This window comes from Macaca fascicularis, chromosome 16 (assembly GCF_037993035.2).
Source record: "Macaca fascicularis isolate 582-1 chromosome 16, T2T-MFA8v1.1".
In the NCBI taxonomy this organism is placed as follows: Eukaryota; Metazoa; Chordata; class Mammalia; order Primates; family Cercopithecidae; genus Macaca; species Macaca fascicularis.
The window spans coordinates 35,010,536-35,032,027 of NC_088390.1; the positions used below are offsets into that span (position 1 = coordinate 35,010,536).

The following is a 21,492-nucleotide window of genomic DNA, read 5'->3' on the forward strand; positions in this document are numbered from 1 at the left end:
CAGCCTGGACAACATAGGAAAACTCCATCCATTAAAGAAAAAAAAAAAATAGCCAGGTGTGGCACATGCCTGTGGCCCCAGCTACTCAAGAGGCTGAGTAGTGAAGGCCCACTGAGTAGTGGAGGATCGGTTGAGCCTGGGAGATCAAGGCTGCGGTGAGCCTTGATCATACCACTGCACTGCATTCTGGGCAACAACAACAACAAAAAATTATTACCACAATTAATTGGTTGCTACTTAACTGATGTTCTATTCAGCTAACAGATTGAGTTCAGGGAAAGATATCAGTCCTTCAATTTTTTGCAACTGTTTTTGTTTTTGCTTATTTTGGACAGATGGCAGAAGTATTATAAAGATAACTCCATTGCTTCCAAAACCCAAGAGGCTTTGAGCAATTTTCTACTACTCCTGTTTAAAACATTGACTATATTGGCTGCATGTTTCATCATCTTTGTTTTCAAGTTATGTTAAAGCTTTTCAATTTTGCACATAATCGGTAGGATATAAATCTAGTCATGTGCCAGGCACAGTGACTCATGCCTGTAATCCCAGCACTTTGGGAGGCCAAGGCAGGCAGATTGCTTGAGCCCAGTAGTTCAAGACCAGCCTGGGCAACATGGCAGAACCCCATCTCTACAAAAAATACAAAAGTTAGCTGGCATGGTGGTGCATGCCTGTGGTCCCAGCTACCTGGGAGGCTGAGGTGGGAGGATCGCTTGAGCCCAGGAAGTTGAGACTGTGGTGAGCCGTTCAGGGTACCACTGCACTCCAACCTGGGTGACAAAGTGAGACCCTATCTCAAACAAACAAATCAATCAATCAATCTAGTCATGTGCATTTTCTTATCCTAAGTCTGTGTACTATTTTATACCCTGTACAGATAATTTATTCTAATTCTAATTATATTGAAAATAAAGCTGGACATATTGGCTTGCACCTGTAATCTCAGCACTTTGGAAGGCCAACGAGGGAGGATTACTTGAGCCCAGGAGTTCTAGACCAGCCTAGTCAACATAGGGAAACCTTGTTTCTAAAAAAATAAAACTAGCCTGGCCTGATGGCCTGTGCCTGTAGTTCCAACTTCTCAGGAGTCTGAGGTAGGCAGATGGTTTGAGCCTAGGAGGTTGAAGCTACAGTGAGCTATGGTCACATTACTGTACTTCAGTCTGGGTGACACAGCGAGACCCTGTTTCTAAAAAAGAAGAAAAGAAAAAAGAACAGCATTTCTACTTTTGGTTTTGCTTTTTAAAATTATGTCTGTGAGATTTGTTGATCAAGTTGTCTTTAAACTTTAATTTCCATAAAGATTCAAACTGTTCACCTTACATAGTATTATCTTTTTTTTTTTGCCTAGGAGGAAGAAAATTACAGAGAAGAGGGAGATTCTAGAACAAGAGCATCAGATCCACAGTCTCCACCCCAAGTATCTCGTCACAAATCACACTATCGTAATCGAGAACACTTTGCTACTATACGGACAGCATCACTGGTATGTACTTCCCCGAATTAAAGATAAATATATTTTTCATGTGGGACCTTGGCAATATAAACTCAAGTATAGCTATATGTTGTTTTGTATTTGGGTTTTATTTTGCGAAATACTCATTTAATATTTAATTGCCTGTTATGAGAAAGATGTTATTCAGAGAACTCTGAGAAATGTTAAACTAACAATGTCTTCATGACACGTACACAAAAAACGAGTATGTTAGAATATCTTAAATACTTAAGATAACTACAGGACACTAAACAGGAATTCAGATAACTTTTTATTAGGAGCATAAATGAAGTATTTATGAAATAAATAGTTTGAGTATTTAAAATTAGTAAGATTTAGGCACAGCAGGGAGAGGAGAAATGAATGGTATTTCCATATAAGAAGAATATGGACAGTAAGGAAATATATTGTGTGAGGCTAACCAGAAAGAGGGGAATATTGGAAATGGCAAGCAGTACAATTTGGTGCACTCTAAAGTCATTCTGATTTTCCAAATAATATGGATTATCTCTTCATTACAAGGATGCTATAATGGGGTACTTAAAATCTTAATCAGACAGATAAGTAAAACCAAAGCATGATAAAGGATCCTAAGGATACAATGAAATTACATTAAGATACCATAAGAAAAGTAGGCTATTAGAAAACATAATGGAAAGGCTGGGTTTGGTCGCTCATGCCTGTAATCGTAGAACTTTGGGAGGCTGAGGTGGGTGGATCACTTGAGCTCACGAGTTTAAGACCAGCCTGGGCAACATGGTGAAACCCCATCTCTACAAAAAATACAAAATTCAGGTGGGGTGTGGTAGCTCACACCTGTAATCCCAGCAATTTGGGAGGCTGTAGTAGGTGAATCGACTGAAGTCAGGAGTTTGAGACCAGCCTTGCCAATATGGTGAAACCTCGTCTCTGCTAAAAATAGAAAAATTAGCTGGGCATGGTGGTGCACCTGTAATTCCAGCTATTCAGGAGGCTGAGACTGGAGAATTGCTTGAACCTAGGAGGCAGAGGCTGCGGTGAGCTGAGATCGTACCTCTGCACTCCAGCCTGGGTGACAGAGGTAGACCCTGTCTCCAAAAAAAAAAAAAAAAAAAAAAAAAAAAAAAAATTCAGCTGGGTGTGGTGATGTGTGCCTGTAGTCCCATATACTTGGGAGACTGAGTCAGGAGCATTGATTGAACCCAGGAGATGGAGGTTGCAGTGAGCCGAGATCACACCACTGTACTGCAGCCTGGGTGACAGTGCCAGATCCTGTCTCAAAAAAAAAAAAAAAAAGAAAGAAAGAAAGAAATGAGGCCGGGCGTGGTGGCTCACACCTGTAATCCCAGCATTTTGGGAGGCCGAGGCAGGTGGATCACCTGAGGTCAGGTTTCAAGACCAATTTGGCCAACATGGTGAAACCTCGTCTCTACTAAAAATACAAAAATTAGCTGGGCATGATGGTAGGCACCTGTAATCCGGGTTACCTGACAGGCTGAGGTAGGATAATTGCTTGAATCCAGGAGATGGAGGTTGCAGTGAGCTGAGATTGCACCATTGCACTCCAGCCTGGGCATCAGAGCGAGACTCTGTCTCAAAAACTAAAAAAGAAAAAAAAGAAAAGAAAATATGATGGGGGAAAAAAAAGATATGATAGCTATCTGACTTCTCAACTATGTAATAAGCAGATGTTATAAATCCTATGCTGTCATGAATCTATATGACGTGGGGTTGGGAACGTAGTACCCTACCCTAAGTCAGGTTATTCCTACTATTCTGCAACATGTAAATAGCACTTTTAACAGAGCAAGTGGTAAAGATTGCTTAATTTTTGCATGACTATTTTGATAAATATGTTGAGAAGGACCAGCTTAAAGGAAAACCTCTCAGTAACTTGGCATAAGTTAAATCTTTCCCAAGAAAGTGTTCTGTCCCAAAGTTTGGCTTCCTCAAATCAATTAAGGGCATTTTAAATTTACAGATTTAATGAATCAAAATCTGAAAAAGATTTGTATTTTTAAAGCCAGTAGTTTCATTTATTTCACTTAAAATATTCAGAGCATAAGTAGTTTTTTAATACAAATAAGCATAGCTATATTATTCATTATAAGTGCTATATACCATCACAGCCTACCTTCTTCTGCCTTGGATTTTTTTCATTCAATAAAATGCACAGATCTTAGGTATTCAATTTGAAGAGTTTTTACAATTCTATACACCTGCCTTAACCGTCTGAAACAAGGTATAGTTATCCCTCAGTATCTGTGAGGGATTGGTTCCGGGACCCTCCATAAATCCCCAAATCCACAGATAAGCCAAGTCCCTTATATAAAATGGTGGTCCGGGCGGAGTGGCTCACAGCTGTAATCCCAGCACTTTGCCAGGCCGAGGCAGGCAGATCACTTGAGATCAGGAGTTCGAGACCAGCCTGGCCAGCATGGTGAAACCTCTTCTCTATTAAAAATACAAAAATTAGCTGGGCGTGGTGGCAGGCGCCTGTAATCTCAGCTACTCAGGAGGTTGAGGCAGGAAAATTGCTTGAACCCGAGAGGCGGAGGTTGCAGTGAGCTGAGATTTTGCCATTGCACCCCAGCCTGGGGGACAAGAGCGAGACTTCATCTCAAAAAAAAAAAAAAAAGAAAAAAATCAGGAGTTCGAGACCAGCCTGGCCAACATGGTGAAACCCTGTCTCTACTAAAAATATAAAAATTAGCTGAGTATGGTGGCGCATACTCGTAGTCCCAGCTACTCAGGAGGCTGAGGCGGGAGAATCACTTGAACCTAGGAGGCAGAGGCTGCAGTGAGCCAAGATCGTGCCACTGTACTCCAGCGTGGGCAACACACCGACCCTGTCTTTGAAAAAGAATTGAAAATGTTATCAACAAGATGAAAGATAACAAGTGTTGGCAAAAAGGGGAACTCTTACACATTGTTGGTGATAACCTAAATTAGTATGGCCATTTTGGAAAATGGTGTGGAGGTTCCTCAAAAAACTAAAAATAGAACTGCCATATGATCCAGTAATTCCACTTCTGGGTACATACTTAAAGGAACTGAAATTCGTATGTTGAAAGGATATCTGCACTCCCATGTTCATTGCAGCATTATTCAAAATAGCTAAGTCATGGAATCAACCTAAGTGCATATCAGTGGATGAGTGGATAAAGAAAATGTAGCATATATACACAATGGAATACCATTCAGCCTTAAAAAGGAAAAATCCTGTCATTTGCAAGAACATGTATGAATCTGGAGGATTATGTTAAGTGAGATAAGGCAAGCACAGAAAGATACCACATGATCTCGCTTTTATGTGGAATCTAGAAAAATAAAGTTGAACTCATAGAATAGAGGTAGAGAGTAGAGTGATGGTTACTAGAGGTTAGGGACAGAGAGAAATGGGGAGTTGTTGATCAAAATGTACAAAGTTTCAGAAAGATAGGAGGAACAGGTTTTGAGATATTTTGCATAGCCGGTTGACTATAGTTGACAATAGTATATTGAATATTTTGAAATAACTAAAAGTAAATCTCAAATATCTCACCATAAAAAATGATGCATAAAGAAGGTGATGGATATGTTAGATTGATTTAATTTAATATGTTGAATACATATATCAGTATATCACACTTGTACTCCATAAATGTATACAATTATGATTTGTCAATCAAAACATTAACATTTTTTAAAGGAATTGAAAACAGGTACTCAGATAAGTGCATGTACACACATAGTCACAGCAGCAGTTTTCACAGTGGCCAAAAGACGGAAACAATACAAATGTCCATCAGTGGATGAGTGGATAAACAAATTGTGCTATATACATACAGTGGAATTTTATTCAGCCGTAAAAGGAAATGAAATATTGATGCATACTACAACATGGATAAACTTCAGAAACATGCTAAGTGAAAGAAACCAGCCATAAAAACTCGTTTATTATATGACACTACTTATATGAAATATGCAGAATAGGTATATCTATAGAGACAAAAAGCAGATTGATGGTTACCAGGAGGGGAGAATGGAGAGCAACTGCTTAACAGGTATAGAATTTTCTTTTGAGATGATAAACATGCTTTATAACTAGATAAAGGTGATAGCTGCATGGCACGGTAAATATACTAAACATACTGAATTGTTCATTTTAAGGTGATTGATTTTATGTCATGCGTATTTTATCTTGTTTTTTTTTTTTGTTTTTTTTGAGACAGAGTCTCGCTCTGTTGCCCAGGCTGGAGTGCGGTGGCGCGATCTCAGCTCAATGCAAGCTCCACCTCCCAGGCCCACACCATTCTCTTGCCTCAGCCTCCGGAGTAGCTGGGACCACAGGCGCCCGCCACCGTGCACAGCTAATTTTTTTTGTATTTTTAGTAGAGACGGGGTTTCACCGAGTTAGCCAGGATGGTCTTGATCTCCTGACCTTGTGATCTGCCCGCCTCCGCCTTCCAAAGTGCTGGGATTACAGGCGTGAGCCACCGCGCCTGGCCTATCTTGATTTTTAAATTGAGGTTTTTCTTTTTTTTTTTTTTTTTTTTTTTGCTTTGTGGTCAGTGTTTTTTGTGTTCTGCCCAAGAAGTGTTTGCTTACTCCAGGGTTATAAAGATATTTTGTGTTTCTGCTTTGTGATTCTGGGTTTTACGTTCAGGTCAAATGATCCTTCTCAAATTAATTTTTATATATGACATAAGTGATATAGGGAGTGAAGGTTTATTTGTTTTTTTCTATGTAAAGAACCAGTAGTTTCAGCAGGATTTGCTAAAAACACTATCCTCTGAATTAACTTGACTTTCTTGGTAGAAAAATCAATTGAACATATGTGGATCTCTTTCTAGTTTTTATTCTCTTTCCTTGATCTACTTAGCCTATCTTAAAGCCAGTACCGTATTGTCTTGAGTACTGTAGGGCTGCATGTCCTCCAAATATTTTTGTTCCTCAAGATTGTTTTGGCTATTCTAGATTCTTTTATATCCCCATATAAATTTTAGAACCAGTCTATTTCTTTGAAAGACTTGTTGGAAATTTTCTTGGAATCTGCTAACATTGGGATATTTTATACTAATTCCCTACTTAGTTAATATAGAATGGTTTAAAAGGCTTTTCGAAGAAGAATGTTTTATTTTCTTCTTTTCCTTCCATTATTTGTATGTCTAGGTTACAAGGCAAATGCAAGAACATGAGCAGGATTCTGAGCTTAGAGAACAAATGTCTGGCTATAAGCGAATGAGGCGACAACATCAAAAGCAACTGATGACTCTGGAAAATAAGCTAAAGGCTGAGATGGACGAACATCGCCTCAGATTAGACAAAGATCTTGAAACTCAGCGTAACAATTTTGCTGCAGAAATGGAGAAACTTATCAAGAAACATCAGGCTGCTATGGAGAAAGAGGTGGCTTATTCAGTATTATTAATTTGCTTGTTTTAGGTTTTGAATGTCTCAGAATTAACCAACATGGCAGTTTGATGTTAGAGTATCTGTTCCAAGGAACCAAGCAAATTGGGGAAAAGGAGAAACATTTATGTGACTTATATAAAGGTTTCTGTAAATTGATATTACAAAAAAAGGTGATATCTGTGTGTCTTATCTCTCACTAATTTTGTGTGTGCATCATTTAAAACAAATCAGTCTTAAAACTATTCATTGGGGTAGTCCACTTTATAGTTTATGTAATAGCCAGCAAAATTTTGAATATGAAAAATTGATGTATTTTAATATCAAGTACTAGGCCTGGGAACTAATAAGACATGGGACCATTTCCTGATTCTTGAGAGTTTTATAGTGTCACAATCGGTAAGTTACTCAGTTATTTTAAGCTTTTCATTTTCTGGTTATCTGAGGAGTTTGCTAAATCTCCTGTCATTAGGTGATTTAGGTCTCAAAAAGTCATTTTTATTCTCTTTTTTGTATTTTTTGGAAACTACCCTTGAATTTCTGGCAGCATTTTAATATCAGAATGATTGAAGATTACTGTAATAAATACAATGTTGGAGGTTATAAGTTATGAAAGATTCAGATTCATGAATTTGATTCAGAATCAAATTCATTTGATTATTGACAAATAATTGTCATTATTTTACATGATAAAAGTTTAGTTTTTAGGATTTTTGTTATGTGAAACCTTTTCTTCTAATGTTTTCGGTTTCCCATTGTTTTACTTTTTTTCGATAGTCATGTTTGTCAAGTAGAATTTAGAATTCTCAGTAAATTCACACATATCATTAAAATATGTCCAGGTAGTCTGCAGTGAGGCATTATTTATCATAGCTACCCTCTTCTCCCTTTTCACAAAAAAAGAACCATTCTCATAGTAGTAGGGACTTTGACAAAATAATTTATGATATAAATAAATATTTGATTTTGAAATAATTTGATAAAACAATGTATACATATTTAAAATCCTCTGGGCATTGAATATTTTTATTTTTTATTTTATTATTATTATTTTTTGAGACATTCTCTCTGTGTTGCCCAGGCTGGAGTGTAGTGGCGTGATCTCAGCTCACTGCAACCTCTGCTCTCCAAGTTCAAGCAATTCTCCTGCCTCAGCCTCCCAAGTAGCTGAGACTACAGGTGCATCTACCATGCCTGGCTAATTTTTGTATTATTTTTATTTTAGTAGAGAAGGGGTTTCACCATGTTGATCAGGCTGGTCTCAAATCCCTGACCTCAGTTGACCTTCCCTTCTCAGCCTCCCAAAGTGCTGGGATTATAGGTGTGAGCCACCACACCTGACAGATATTATTTTTAATAGCTTGGGAAAAGGGGATACTAACATATTTAGGAAAACAATTGCTGAAGCAGATGTGCAATGTGATAACAAATTTGTTTTAAAAGTATATAACCAGGATGGGTGCAGTGGCTCACGCCTGTAATCCCACCACTTTGGGAGGCCGAGGTGAGAAGATTACTTGAGCCCAGAAGTTCAAGACCAGCCTGGGCAACATAGGAAGACTCTGTTTCCACAAAAATAAAAAATAAAAAATGAGCTGAGCATGGTGAAATACACCTGTAGTTCCAGCTACTCGGGAGGCTGAGGTGGGAGGATCACTTGAGCTCAAAAAGAGGCTGCAGTGAGCCATGATTGTACCACTGCACTCCAACCTGGGTGACAGAGTGAGACCCTGTAATACATTTTTTGAGACGGGCACTCGCCTTGTTACCCACTGGTCTTGAACTCCTGGGCTCAGGTGATACTCCCACCTCAGCTTCTCAAAGTGTTGGGATTACAGGCATGAGCCACAATGCCTACTTAATTATATACATACACATATATATGTGTGTGTGTATATATTTGAGACATGTACATTTATAGAAAAAATTAGAGGCCGGGCACAGTGGCTCACATCTGTAATCCCAGCACTTTGGGAGGCTGAGGTAGGTGGATCACCTGAGGTCAGGAGTTCGAGATCAGCTTGGCCAACATGGCGAAACCCTGTCTCTACTAAAAATACTAAAAATACAGGTGTCACACACCTGTCATTGCAGCCACTCGGTAGGCTGACACAGGAGAATCACTTGAACCCGGGACGCGGAGGTTGCAGTGAGCTGAGCTTGTGCCGCTGCACTGCAGCCTGGGTGACAGTGAGACTCCATCTCAAAAGTAGTAATTTTTAAAAAAGAAAAAATTACAAAAGATATGCACCAAAACAAGATTTTTCTTGTTTTTCTGTATTTTGTAAATGTTCTACAGTGAACGTGTATTGGATATAGAATCAGAAATAAAGTATAGCATTTGTTTCATTTTACTAAGGGATTGAGGGTTGGAAGGAGGGTATACTTCTGTTAAATGAAATAAAAAGTTGACAACATGTTTGACATTTCAAAGATGAGTTTCATCTTACTGATTCTATGAAGTTCAAATGATAAGGATGCCAAGTAGCACGTGTTTATAATTTGGTTCAGTCTTTTATTTTGGTAATGTTTCTACTGATTTCTTGTTCTTAGAAAATAAAAGATTTTTTTTTTTTTTTTTTTTTGAGACGGAGTCTCGCTCTGTCGCCCAGGCTGGAGTGCAGTGGCCGGATCTCAGCTCACTGCAAGCTCCGCCTCCCGGGTTCACGCCATTCTCCTGCCTCAGCCTCCCGAGTAGCTGGGACTACAGGCGCCCACCACCTCGCTCGGCTAGTTTTTTGTATTTTTTAGTAGAGACGGGGTTTCACCGGGTTAGCCAGGATGGTCTCGATCTCCTGACCTCGTGATCCGCCTGTCTCGGCCTCCCAAAGTGCTGGGATTACAGGCTTGAGCCACCGCGCCCGGCCAGAAAATAAAAGATATTCTTAGTGATGTATATTAAACTGCTACTTTAAATCTGTCTACTTAACTAATTTGATTCATTTTTTAAACTTCATATAGGCTAAAGTGATGTCCAATGAAGAGAAAAAATTTCAGCAACATATTCAGGCCCAACAGAAGAAAGAACTGAATAGTTTTCTAGAGTCCCAGAAAAGAGAGTATAAACTTCGAAAAGAGCAGCTTAAAGAGGTACTTATGTCATAAAACTTTTCAATAAATTTTCTGCTTATTAATTATATCCAATGGTGACCAACTCACAGAAGCATTAGGATAAAATTATGTTTTGTTGTTTGTGGTCACTAAATGGATATTAGTTTAAATGATGACTTTAATTATAATCAGTTACCCTTAACTGAGTTATCTAGTTGAGGATCTAAAATGAATCATTTCCTGAAAATATACTTTTTTTATGGTTTTATTTTTATTTATTTATTTATTTATTTATTTATTTATTTATTTTTGAGACAGAGTCTTGCCGTGTCGCCCAGGCTGGAGTGCAATGGTGTGATACCAGCTCACTGCAAGCTCCGCCTCCCGGGTTCACGCTATTCTCCTGCCTCAGCCTCCTGAGTAGCTGGGACTATAAGCGCCTGCCACCATGCCCGGCTAACATTTGGTATTTTTTTTTAGTAGAGACGGGGTTTCACCATGTTAGCCAGGATGGTCTTGATCTCCTGACCTCGTGATCCGCCCGCCCCGGCCTCCCAAAGTGCTGGCATTACAGGTGTGAGCCATTGCGTCCAGCCTTATGTTCTTATTTTTTGTATGTATTTTTTGAGACAGTCTTACTCTGTTCCACAGGCTGGAGTGCAGTGGCACAATCATAGCTCACTGCAGCTTCGACCTCCCATGCTCAAGCAATCCTGCCTTAGCCTCCCCAGTAGCTGTGAACACAAGCACGCACCACCACTCCTGGCTAATTTTTAAATTTATTTTTTGTAGAGACAGGGTCGTGCCATGTTGCCTAGTCTGGTCTCAAACTCCTGGGCTCAAGCAGTCTGCCCACCTTGGCTTCCCAAAGTGCTGGGATTATAGGCGTAAGCCACTGTACCTGATCACATTTTGTTATGTGAAACCTTTTCTTCTAATGTTTTTGGTTTCCCATTGTTTTACTTTAAAAGTAAACAGAATAAGGGGGATATTTGCTTATCAGTTTTTTTTTAGGTAGAATATGCTGATTATTTCTTTGTGGCTACAGGGTTTCATATTTCTTTGCCCTTTCTTGTGCTGCCCCCTCCCTCTGCTTTTTTTTTTTTCCCGAAACACAAGTCTCACTCTGTTGTACAGGCTGGAGTGCAGTGGTGTGATCTTGGCTCACTGCAACCTCCCCTCCCCCGAGGTTGAAATGATTCTCCTGCCTTAGCCCCCCGAGTAGCTGGGATTACAGGTGTGTGCCACCATGCCCAGATACTTTTTATATATTTTTTTAGTAGAGACGGGGTTTCACCATGTTAGCCAGGCTGGTCTCAAACTCCTGACCTCAGGCAGTCTACCCACCTCGGCCTCCCAAAGTGCTGGAATTACAAGCGGGAGCCACCACTCCTGGCTCTTGTGCTGCCTTTTTTGTTTTGTTTTGTTTTGTTTGTTTTTTTTGAGACAGAGTCTCACTCTGTTGTCCAGGCTAGGGTGCAGTGGCATAATCTTGGCTCACTGCAACCTTTGCCGCTTTGGGTTCAAGTGATTCTCCTGCCTCAGTCTCCTGAGTAGCTGACATTACAGGCACCTGCCACCACGCCCGGCTGATTTTTGTATTTTTAGTAGAGATGAGGGTTTCACCATCTTGGCCAGGCTGGTCTTTTTTTTTTTTTTTTTTTTTTTTTTGAGACGGAGTCTCGCTCTGTCGCCCAGGCTGGAGTGCAGTGGCCGGATCTCAGTTCACTGCAAGCTCCGCCTCCCGGGTTTACGCCATTCTCCTGCCTCAGCCTCCCGAGTAGCTGGGACTACAGGCGCCCGCCACCTCGCCCGGCTAGTTTTTTTTGTATTTTTTAGTAGAGACGGGGTTTCACCGTATTAGCCAGGATAGTCTCGATCTCCTGACCTCGTGATCCGCCCATCTCAGCCTCCCAAAGTGCTGGGATTACAGGCTTGAGCCACCGTGCCCGGCCACCAGGCTGGTCTTAAACTCATGCCATTCTCCTGCCTCAGCCTCCTGAGTAGCTGGGACTACATGTGCCCGCCACCAAGCGTGGCTAATTTTTTGTATTTTTAGTAGAGACAGGGTTTCACGATGTTAGCCAGAATGGTCTCGATCTCTTGACCTCATGATCTGCCCGCCTCGGCCTCCCAAAGTGCTGGGATTACAACTGCGCCTGGCCTGACAACTTCTTAAAGAGGATCATTATTCAAGATAGGCACCAGGAATGGAAAATGATATGTCTTTTAATTTACACTCCTGTCTTACAGGATGATTGAAATTTTTAGTTCATATAATTAATTAGCATACCGTGATACATCAATTGATTTTGATAAAATAAGTATAATCAATTTGATATTAATGATTTGTGTGTGTGTAGGAATTTGCCTTATAATCAGATATGTATGTCTTCTTGTGTACATATGGGTGGCACAAAGACTTGCTCTATACCCTGCCAAGTGAGCGTCATTGACAAGATTTTTCCAACTCTAAAGGGTATAATTTGTAGTATATTCCCATGACTATAATTCAAAAGCCAAACTCTATACTGGAACTTTGAGTTTGAAACAATAGTAAATAGAGTTTCCAACTATAAATAAATCTCCAACAAAATGCAGTTGTTTTGTTTTCCAGTGAAATTTAAAACAATGTGGAAAGTCATTAATTTTGATTTGTTCAGTGGTTATTAATGCTGAAAATTAAATACCATTCATAAAGTAGGTCTCTATTCTCCCATGGTTTTGTTTATTTTCCATTTAATTTCCAGTTTTCTTATATCGAATCCTTCCATAATTTTGCCAAAAATCTTAGCATCAAGGATGTCAAAAACCAAGAAGCGAGATGTTTAACTGTAATTTTGCCCTAGTTCACTTGCGATTTTTACCTAAAAGCACTATCTTCTGTTTCTTCTTGGGAAGGTTTTAAAGAAGGATGTGTTTTACTTTATTAACCAATCACTGTGTACTTCGAAGTTAGGAACCATCAGAAATGTAGCTGTGCAGAGACAAAAGGTACACGTTTTCTGGTGTACATATCTCTCTTTCCTTTCCGATTGAGTGGGTAACTCAAGAAAGATCTAAAGGCTGGGCACAGTGGCTCACGCCTCTAATCCCAATAGTTTGGGAGGTCAAGGTGGGCGGATCACGGGGTCAGGAGATCGAGACCATCCTGGCTAACATGGTGAAATTCCGTCTCTACTAAAAATACAAAAAATTAGCTGGGCATGCTGGCAGATGCCTGTAATCCCAGCTACTCGGGAGGCTGAGGTAGGAGAATCGCTTGAACCTGGGAGGCGGAGGTTGCAGTGAGCTGAGATCGCACCACTGCACTCCAGCCTGAGTGACAGAGCAAGACTCTGTCTCCAAAAAAAAAAAAAAAAAAAAAAAAAATGTTGTAAATACCACTTGCCTTCTAGAGATCATTGGTCATTGCCCTGCCTGAGTATTAGAGAAGAAACACACTTAAGAACTTTCATTTATTGATTGATTGATTGAGATGGAGTTTTGCTCTTGTTGCCCAGGCTAGAGTGCAATGGCGCGATTTCGGCTCACTGCACTGCAACCTCTGCCTCCTGGGTTCAAGGGATTTTCCCGCTCAGCTTCCCGAGTAGCTGGGATTGCAAGCCTGCATCACCATGCCTGGCTGATTTTGTATTTTTAGTAGAGATGGGGTTTCTCCATGTTGGTTAGGCTGGTCTTGAACTCCTGACCTCAGGTGATCTGCCCACCTCAGCCTCCCAAAGTGCTGGGATTACAGGCGTGAGCCACCGCACCTAGCCAATAACTTTTATTTAAAATTTACTGATGCAAAATGATAACATTCATTTAGGTAATTTTTATGGGGTTTTTGTTGTGGTGGTGTTTTTGTTTTTTTGAGACGGAGTTTCACTCTGTCACCCGGGCTGGAGTGCAGTGGCGCAATCTCGGCTCACTGCAACCTCTGCTTCCCGGGTTCAAGCGACTCTCCTGCCTCAGCCTCCCAAGTAGCTGAGACTGCAGGCATGTGCCACCATGCCTGGCTAAGTTTTTTTTTTGTTTTTTTTTTTGTTTTTTTTTTTTGAGACTGGGTTTCGCTCTTTTTGCCCAGGCTGGAGTGCAGTGGCGCTATCTCAGCTCACTGCAACCTCCACCTCCTGGGCTCGAGTGATTCTCCGCCTCACCCTCCCGAGTAGCTGGCATTACGGGCATGCGCCACCATGCCTGGCTAATTTTGTATTTTTGGTAGAGGCAGGGTTTCTCCATGTTGGTCAGGCAAGCTCCTCCTCCCAGGTTCATGCCATTCTCCTGCCTCGGCCTCCCGAGTAGCTGGGACTACAGGCGCCCGCCATCACGCCTGGCTAATGTTTTGTATTTTTAGTAGAGATGGGATTTCACCATGTTAGCTAGGATGGTCTCGATCTCCTGATCTCGTGATCCGCCTGCCTAGGCCTCTCAAAGTGCTGGGATTACAGGCGTGAGCCACCACGCCCAGCCTAATTTTGTATTTTAGTAGAGACAGTTTCACCATGTTGGCCAGGCTAGTCTCGGACTCCTGACCTCAGGTGATCCGCCCACCTTGGCCTCCCAGAGAGCTGGGATTACAGGCATGAGCCACCGTGCCTGGCCCTATTTTTATGTATTTTTACCTGAGTTGTTTTTTATGTTGCCAGGAGCTAAATGAAAACCAGAGTACCCCCAAAAAAGAAAAACAGGAGTGGCTTTCAAAGCAGAAGGAGAATATACAGCATTTCCAAGCAGAAGAAGAAGCTAACCTTCTTCGACGTCAAAGACAATACCTAGAGCTGGAATGCCGTCGCTTCAAGAGAAGAATGTTACTTGGTCGTCATAACTTAGAGCAGGACCTTGTCAGGGAGGTAAGTTTGAGCGATGAGAAATTTTAAATCCTTTATCAAAAGCATCTTTCCTGAAAATACTCCAATTCCATTCTAGTCTCAGGGACTTTGCACTTCTACTTGCCTCTGTCTGAATCATTCTTCCTCAGATATTCACATGGAGTGTTTGCTCCCTGTATATCTTTACTCAGATGTCATTTCCTTAAAATCTCTTAACCACCAATTTTTTTTTCCCCCAAGAAAGAGTCTCTCCATGTCGCCAAGTATGGAGTGCAGTGGCGCCATCTTGGCTCAGTGCAATCTTCACCTCCTAGGTGTGAGCGATTTTTGTGCCTCAGCCTCCCAGGGTAGCTAGGATTACAGGTGTGTACCACCAAACCCAGCTAAGTTTTGTATTTTTAGTATAGATGGACTTTCGCCATGTTGGCCAGGCTGTTCTCAAACTCCTGGCCTCATGCAATCTGCCTGTCTCAGCCTCCCAAAGTGCTAGGATTACAAGCATGAGCTACCATGCCTGGACTTAACCACCACATTCTTCTGCTTTATTTAAATATTATTCTTTGCAGCCAGGTATGGTAACTGTAATCCCAACACTTTGGGAGGCCAAGGCAGGCAGATCACTTGATTCTAGGAGTTTGAGACCGGACAGGGCAACCTGACAAATCCCTGTCTCTACAAAAAATATGTTTATTAAAAAAAATTGGCCGGGCGCGGTGGCTCACGCCTGTAATCCCAGCACTTGGGGAGGCCGAGGCGGGCGGATCACAAGGTCAGGAGATCGAGACCACGGTGAAACCCCGTCTCTACTAAAAATACAAAAAATTAGCCGGGCGCGGTGGCGGGCGCCTGTAGTCCCAGCTACTCAGGAGGCTGAGGCAGGAGAATGGCGTAAACCCAGGAGGCGGAGCTTGCAGTGAGCCGAGATCGCGCCACTGCACTCCAGCCTGGGCGACAGAGCGAGACTCCGTCTCAAAAAACAAAAAACAAAAAAAAAAATTAGCTGGGTGTGGTGGTGTGCACCTGTAGTCCCAGCTACCTGGGAGGCTGAGGCATGAATATTCCTGAGCCCAGGAGGTTGAGGCTGAGTGAGCCATGATTATGCCACTGCACTCCAGCCTGAGCTACAGAGCAAGACCCTGTCTCAAACAGACAGACAACTAACTAAATACATATGTTCTTCTTTGCACTTTTCTTTTTCACGTGAATATGTGTATGTTCACAAAACCATGTGTTTCTGCAGGGTAGGGAGGTTGTTCCTGACTCCCTCACTACAATGGAAGTTGTATGAAATCATAGAATTGATGCAGTTTTTTTAATCTCCAGTTTCTGATTCATAGTAGGCATTCAATAAATCTTAGCCAATCCACAAATGAAAAATGTTGATTTTTATTTTTATTTTTACTTTTATTTATTTATTTATTTTGAAACAGAGTCTCGCTCTTTCACCCAGGCTGGAGTGCAGTGGCGATCTCGGCTCACTGCAACCTCTGCCTCCCAGGTTCAAGCAATTCTCCTGCCTCAGCCTCCCAAGTAGCTGGGACTACAGGCATGCATCACCACACCCGGTTGATTTTTGTATTTTTAGTAGAAATGGGGTTTTGCCATGTTGGCCTGGCTGGTCTCCAATTCCCAACCTCAAGTGATCTGCCTGCCTCAGCCTCCCAAAATGCTGGGATTACAGGCATGAGCCACCATGGTCAGCCTTGATTTTTACATATGAGGAAATTCATTGGGCAGTTTTTGCCTCTGACCTGAAATGGGTTCCATGAAGTGTGTGTTGCCCTTAAATACATTTTTATCATCATGTGATTATTAATTGGTAAATGTTGTAGAAACTCTTCTGCCAATGAAAACAATTATTCTTGGCTGGGTGTGGTGGCTCATGGCTGTGATCCTAGCACTTTGGGAGGCCGAGGCAGGTGAATCACTTGAGGTCAGGAGTTTGAGACCAGCATGGCCAACATAGTGAAACCCCATCTTTACTTTTAGTAGAGATACAAAAAAATGAGCCAGACATGGTGGCAGACACCTGTAATCCCAGCTACTTGGGAGGCCGAGGCATGAGAATCAATTGAACCTGGGAGGTAGAGGTTGCAGTGAGCTGAGATCATGCTGCTATACTCCAGTCTGGGCCACAGAGCAAGTCTCCATCTCAAAAAAAGAAAAGAATTATTTTCATTATTAAGATACCTGTGAGTATAGATAAATTTCTGAGAGTGGGTTGAAATAATATATTTCATGCTTGTAATATATTATGCTTGTAATATAGCATAATTGTGCGAGTTTACTAATAAATTCAAATTAAAACAGTTGCATCCATTATGTAAGAAGAATGTAAAAGATTGATACATTCAATCCTAGTAATGGCGTGTGTTAACAGACACTATTAGTAAGACTATAAATTGATATTGCCCCTTTGGAGCATGATTTAACAGTAGCTTTTAAAATTTAATATGCACGTAGCATTTATCCATCAAATCCACTTCTAGAACTCTGTCCTACAGAAATAACAACATTATTCTATGATACAGTATAAATAGATACTTATTGAAACTTTGTTTTTAAAAGTGAAATGTGGGCTGGAGCAGTGGCTCTCACCTATAATACTTGAGGTCAAGAGTTGAAGGACAGCCTGGTCAACGTGGTAAAGCTGTCTCTACTAAAAATATTTTTAAAATGAGCTGGATGTGGTGGTGCACGCCTGTAATCCCAGCTACTCAGGAGGCTGAGGCACGATTATTGCTTGAACCTGGGAGGCAGAGGTTGCAGTGAGCTGAAATCGCACCACTGCACTCCAGCCTGGGCAACAGAGTGAGACTCTGATTAAAAAACAAAACAAAACAGTGAAACATAGAAGCAGCTTAAATGTCCAAACACACAGAGGAATGATTGAAAGAATTATGGCATCACAAAGCACTAGGTTACAATGAAACTTTTAAAATTTCTATGTACTGGCTGGGTGCAGTGGCTCACACCTGTAATTCCAACACTTTGGGAGGCTGAGGTGGGAGGATCACTTGAGACCAGGAGTTTGAGACTACCTTGGGCAACATAGCAAGACCCTGTCTCTACAATGTTTTTTTTTCCTGAGACTCCGTCACCCAGGCTGGAGTGCAGTGGCATGATCTCGGCTCACTGCAACCTTTGCCTCCTGGGTTCAAGCCATTCTCCTGCCTCAGACTTCCAGGTACCTGGGACTACAGACATGCACCACCATGCCCGGTTAATTTTTTTTTGTTTGTTTTTTAATTGAGACAGAGTCTTGCTCTGTCACCCAGGCTGGAGTGCAGTGGCGCGAGCGTGATCTCGGCTCACTGCAAGCTCCGCCTCCCGGGTTCACGCCATTCTCCTGCCTGAGCCTCCCAAGTAGCTGGGACTACAGGTGTCCGCCACCATGCCCGGCTAATTTTTTGTACTTTTAGTAGAGACAGTTTTCACCGTGTTAGCCAGGATGATGTCAATCTCCTGACCTTGTGATCCACCTGCCTCAGCCTCCCAAAGTGCTGGGATTACAGGCGTGAGCCACTACGCCCGGCTGTGTCCATGTTGTTAATCACCACACTCACCAGAGTAGACTGCATGTAAAATAATTGAATAGAATACTCTGAAGAAACTGAAAGGATAACTTAGGAGCCCAATTCAAATATAAAATTAGGAAGTAAACAAAAGAAAAATGTTAAACCTCTTGATATAGATGTAATAATGTCTTAAGCTAATGGCAATAAAATAATATGAATAAATAGTAAATGAATATGATAAGGAAATTTGTGCTACTAATTGCCCATTTAAAGAGGTAAAAGTCACAACCCTAATATTTACTATGCAATTATAATTGAATAACAGGGTTAATTACATCTGTTTACTGGTTATTCTGTTTTTTAGGATTTTTTTCTGGCATTATACAGCAGTAAATTATACCTTTGTCTTTTGTGTTATGGATTAGGAGTTAAACAAAAGACAGACGCAGAAGGACTTAGAACATGCCATGCTACTCCGACAGCATGAATCCATGCAAGAACTGGAGTTCCGCCACCTCAACACAATTCAGAAGATGCGCTGTGAGTTGATCAGATTGCAGCATCAAACTGAGCTCACTAACCAGCTGGAATATAATAAGCGAAGAGAACGAGAACTAAGACGAAAGCATGTCATGGAAGTTCGACAACAGCCTAAGAGTTTGAAGGTATGGTTAGCCTAAGCTTTTTGACAACAGGGAAGAGAATGAAAAGATATCCATGTAAGCAGGAAAAGTCTTAAGACGAATGTCTAGTCATAAAGAAATTGACTAAGCTTCTTTTCATTTTTAGCATCTTTGGTTGATTTTAATGTTGAAGGCCTGTTGCTACAGTCTTTTGCTTGTGTATTTCTCATCAAAGTACAAAAAAAAGTGGCCAAAACTTTTAACCATGGGAAGTGCCAGTAGATAAGAATCAAGATTCTTGTTTTAAACTTACCCAAGGGCAGAGCACGGTGGCTCACGCCTGTAATCCCAGCACTTCAGGAGGCCAAGGCAGGTGGATCACCTGAGGTCAGGAGTTCAAGAACAGCCTGGACAACATGGCGAAACCCTGTCTCTACTAAAAATACAAAAATTAGTTGGGTGTGGTGGCACATGCCTATAGTCCCAGCTACTTGGGGGGCTGAGGCAGGAGAATCCCTTGAACCCAGGAGGCAGAGGTTGCAATGAGCCGAGAACACACCACAGCACTCCACCCTGGGTGACAGAGCAAGACCCTGTCTCAAAGAAAAATTTACCCAAATGTCCAAGGTCAATATTATATTCTGCATGTCAACAAGCTAACCATTTGGCTTATCTCTGTTGTTCCAAGTAAAATTTTAGAACCATAATTTGCTGTAAATATGACTTGTACAAAATTTAAAAACATGAAAGTGCATTATAAAATAAAAAGTTTTAAGCTGCATAGCCACTAGTTAGAAAAATAATAACAAGAAAAAAGTTTTCTTCTTTATGCTTGTTCCTCCAGCCACCTGATCCATCTCTCTCAAGGACAAAGTCAACTACAGTTACCAATTCTGAAATTTTTGTTTGTTTTTGAGACAGAGTCTTACTCTGTCACCCAGGCTGGAGTGCAGTGGGGCGATCTCGGCTCACTGCAAGCTCCGCCTCCCGGGTTCACTGCATTGTCCTGCCTCAGCCTCCGTGTAGCTGGGACTGCAGGCACCCGCCACCATGCCCAGCTAATTTTTTGTATTTTTAATAGAGACAGGGTTTCACCATGTTAGCTAGGATGGTCTCAATCTCCTGACCTCGTGATCCGCCTGCCTCAGCCTCCAGAGTGCTGGGATTACAGGCGTGAGCCACCACGCCTGGCCCACGTGAATCTTAATATACAAAACCACCCACTATATAGTCTGTCATCGATGATAAGCACCTTAGTTGCCCTGTACATATCTGTACATTTTAAACTTTTGTTTATATTCAGTAAGGTCCAGTTTCCACAGTATTTCCTATTTAAAGCTTCCCCTGTACTCCTACCCAGCCATTTTTATAAGCTATTTGATATTTAAACTATAAAATGGTTCTTGGTTTTACTCTGAGTAACTGTGCTGGAGTACAGTGAAATTCATTCACAGAGGTAGTCTGTGTGAAAATCTAGAAACTACAACACACTCAATGGTATTCCCAATGCCCACCCAACTCCATTCAAACAAGCTGTCCTGAACAAAGTATAGAAACGATGTTAAGATGCTTTATTGTTTTCATGTGAATGTGAGTAAAATTTCACGTTGCTATGTCTTCAAAATAGGTAAGTTTTATTTACAGAGTGGTTATGTTGACTACTAACATAACCTTCCTTAGTTAATGCTTAGAAAAACTGGAATTGTAATGATATTTTAGATTTATTTTGTTTTTGCAGTAAGGAGATACATAATCATTTAGCTACAGAAAGACAATCTCCCATGAAAAGATTTTTAAACTAACATGTCAGCAAAGTCAATTGTGATTTTAAAGCCAACAGCACCGAGGAATAAACCAAACTGAAAGTCGTACTGTAAATCTGATATGACTGACTGCATTTCCCTGGGGCTTGGGTAATGGATAGTTGTTTGACATTTAACCATTTCTTTCTATTTCCTGTCATTAGAACTTTTCCGTTTTAAAGCTTATAAACAGTAATCTGATTCTCTCAGATAGTATATTAAAAGTGAGGAGAAAATAAAGCTTCATTAATCATAGTCAGACTTTAAATAAAATGCCTTTCTGATTACAGGTGAGCTCAAGGTTTCCTGTTAGGGAAGAAAAATCACCATTTTCCTCATATTTATGTGTATCTATTTACTTAGTCAACTGGAGCATTTTAACCCCAAATCATCACATTTCTATTTACTTAAGTAATTGTTGCCTTTTCCAGTTTTCTTCTTAAGTAGTGGAGGCAGAATTTAGAATATAGCATCAACTGTGTTTGATGGAGGAGAGGAGATTGCAGTTGGAACATTTTATTTATGTTGATTAGGATCTGTGGGGGTGGGGTGCTGTTTCTGTGGAAAGGGTCGGGTGAAAAATCTGCTGCCTACTCTGCTGTTTCTTCAGCTTTCATCCAGATGATGCTTTGTCAGCACTAAATGAGTAGAAATAACTGAAACTTGCATTCATCTCGCTTTCATTTGAGTCACACATTGAGGGATATAGTTTATTCTTAGTATAAGCATTAATTTTACTCTTGTTAAAGAAAAATTTTTCAAGGAGTTATTTTTTCTCATTAGGCAGGGATGTGGAATGATTACAGTATTCCT

General features: G+C 41.0%; 1 protein-coding gene across 5 annotated transcripts in view; it reads left to right on the top strand.

Annotated features, from left to right (window-relative positions):
* The window catches only part of TAOK1 (TAO kinase 1), a 167,021-nt gene that overhangs the window by 125,785 nt on the left and 19,744 nt on the right, over window positions 1-21,492 (top strand). For all 5 annotated transcript variants that reach the window (XM_045375199.3, XM_045375198.3, XM_074018926.1 and 2 more), the window contains 5 exons: window positions 1,355-1,489; window positions 6,632-6,868; window positions 9,833-9,961; window positions 14,554-14,757; window positions 18,680-18,919. In XM_045375199.3, the coding sequence (XP_045231134.1) occupies window positions 1,355-1,489; window positions 6,632-6,868; window positions 9,833-9,961; window positions 14,554-14,757; window positions 18,680-18,919 (945 nt within the window). The remainder of the gene's footprint in view (window positions 1-1,354; window positions 1,490-6,631; window positions 6,869-9,832; window positions 9,962-14,553; window positions 14,758-18,679; window positions 18,920-21,492) is intronic.